Below are 2194 nucleotides of genomic sequence, written 5' to 3' on the forward strand. Positions count from 1 at the left end.
TCCTCCCTAGCAGGTACCCGGGCTCTAGTGGTTCGTGTGTTGTGGCGGTGAATGTGTAGGGATGTTTCAGAGTCCGATCGTCTTACGGAGGTAGAATGAGTTGGTGCTGAAAGGTACGGTGCATCGGTGTTGTTTTCGGGTTGATTAAAAGTTGTTGTACTTGCCTGTGTGTTACACAGGTGTCTGGTGCCAGCACAAGCCCTGGGTGAACCAGGACTTGGAACAACCAGATTTGCGGCTGGCACCGAACTAAGGCTGTGTAGAAGTGGTACTTCTGAGGATGTTCTAATGGTTTCTTCATTTGTTGAGGCTCGGTTTTTTGGTGTTGTGGTACTGATGCTGTGACGACGTGTTAGTAACGGTGTGTTACTGCCTGTCCAACGATTGGTGATTGATTGCGTTGGTGCTGAAAGGTACGGTGCATCGGTATTGTTTTCGGGTTGATTAAAAGTTGTTGTACTTGCCTGTGTGTTACACAGGTGTCTGGTGCCAGCAAACGCCCTGGGTGAACCAGGACTTGGAACAACCAGATTTGCGGCTGGCACCGAACTAGGCCTGTGTAGAAGTGAAACTTCTGAATTTGTTGTTGTTGTTTGATGGGTGGTTAAAGTTGATTGCAGGTGTGTCATTTTGGTGGTTTAGTTTTGGGAAAACATCTCCGGACTACAGCATGCCATTTCCGTTTCAGATCCGATTTCAGTTGAGTTGTCTAATTCTATGCTGGATTTAGTGGTGGCTTGTTTCTTCTGTGGCGTTTGTGTTTGCTTTTGAGAGTCACTTTGGAGTCTTTTGACTGGAGTAACTGAACGGTTGACTTGGGTTTCGGTGGGTGCCAAGGAGCGACTTGATCGATTCGATTGCTGGGTCTTAACTTCCGTTGCATTGTCAGGTTTTGGTTGGTCAACTACGATCTTGATGGGATTTACTTTCGAGCTTTGATTATTTTCCTGGCTTTTGGAGCGATTCCTCTCAAGGCTTTGCGACCTTTGGATCCATGTTTTGGCCTTTTGGAAGTTTGATTGAAGGTTTTTGCAGGTTGCCTTCAGTTCTACGATTTCTTTCTGCAGCTGTTGGATTACCTGATCTTTTTTCTGAATTTCGTCTTGCATGGAAGATTTCGATGAGCTGATTTCGGCATACGATGGTTGCTTATTCTTTGATTGGTACAGTCGTCGAGCTTCGGGGAAAGTTATTCTGAGATCCACTTGCATCTTGCAGATTTGGTCTTCCATTATGTATTTGGGGCATTGTCGGTTTAATGCAGAATGGTCGTTTTTACAATGGTGACAGAATGATCGATTTTGACACTCACCAGCGTGCTCCTGAGAGCAGTTCGGGCACTTTTCGTTTCCTTCACACCTTAGTTTTGTATGACCGTAGTCTAGGCACTTGAAACAAAGCATTGGTGTCGGGTAGTACGGTCGAGTAGCAATTCTAAGAAGTCCAAAGTTGATATACTGAGGTCTTTCAGTGCCTGCAACAGTAAGTACAAGTGATGCGGTATTAACTGTTTCTTTTTGTACTTTTCGCTTGATTCTCCGAACGTTGGTTACATTTTGTTGTTTTAATTCCGTCAAAAGTTCTGTTTCGCTGAGCTCTAAAGCATCACGACAAGTAACCACGCAACGTACAAAGTTCAGTTGTGGATGAGGTGTAACTTGGATTGGAGTTCCGTCGATCAAAGTATCAAGTTTCATGATCTTTTCAGCCAACTTCCGGCCCCGAACTTTGATGGAGTATTTGGTTCCTTTAGCTTCGGTTTTCGCATACTCTATTTTCCCACCATCAAGTTGGACTGACTTACTTATGGTAAATGGGTTTTTTGGGAGATTGTTGCCTTCAGTTGGGCTCAACTGAAGAATGATAGTGTCATCTTGAGGACCAAACCATTCGGGTAGAGATCTACTGTAAATAATATCCGGAGGGGAACCTCCCCCCGGGGGATTTTCCGAGCTAGCCATTAGGCTAGCGTTGATTGTTGTTACAATTGAATCTTGCTTTCGTCACCAAGCGTTCGGAAGAAAATTAAGAAAGGGAGAAAATTGGATTTCGTACTTGATCTACAAATACGGGTGCGCTTTTTCTTGTCCGATTCAACAACCAGATCGTACGAAAGAACTAGCCGTTGTAGCCTTTTAACCTAGCACCTCAAGTAGTAGCAAGAGGCTAAGGTACCCTACTACGAGTAATCAAA

The 2194-nt window shown here is 44.5% G+C and overlaps 1 protein-coding gene across 1 annotated transcript; it reads right to left on the bottom strand.

Annotated features, from left to right (window-relative positions):
* Positions 1 to 638: 638 nt before the first annotated feature.
* LOC129743290 (uncharacterized) lies at positions 639 to 1961 on the bottom strand. Its single transcript, XM_055735276.1, has one exon. The coding sequence runs from the start codon at positions 1959 to 1961 to the stop codon at positions 639 to 641; it is 1323 nt and encodes a 440-aa protein (XP_055591251.1).
* Positions 1962 to 2194: the final 233 nt, after the last annotated feature.

This window comes from Uranotaenia lowii, chromosome 2 (genome assembly GCF_029784155.1).
Source record: "Uranotaenia lowii strain MFRU-FL chromosome 2, ASM2978415v1, whole genome shotgun sequence".
NCBI lineage: Eukaryota > Metazoa > Arthropoda > Insecta > Diptera > Culicidae > Uranotaenia > Uranotaenia lowii.

Excerpts from the sequence above, each read along its gene's own strand:
- LOC129743290 (XM_055735276.1), bottom strand. The coding sequence starts at position 1,961 with ATGGCTAGCTCGGAAAATCCCCCGGGGGGAGGTTCCCCTCCGGATATT.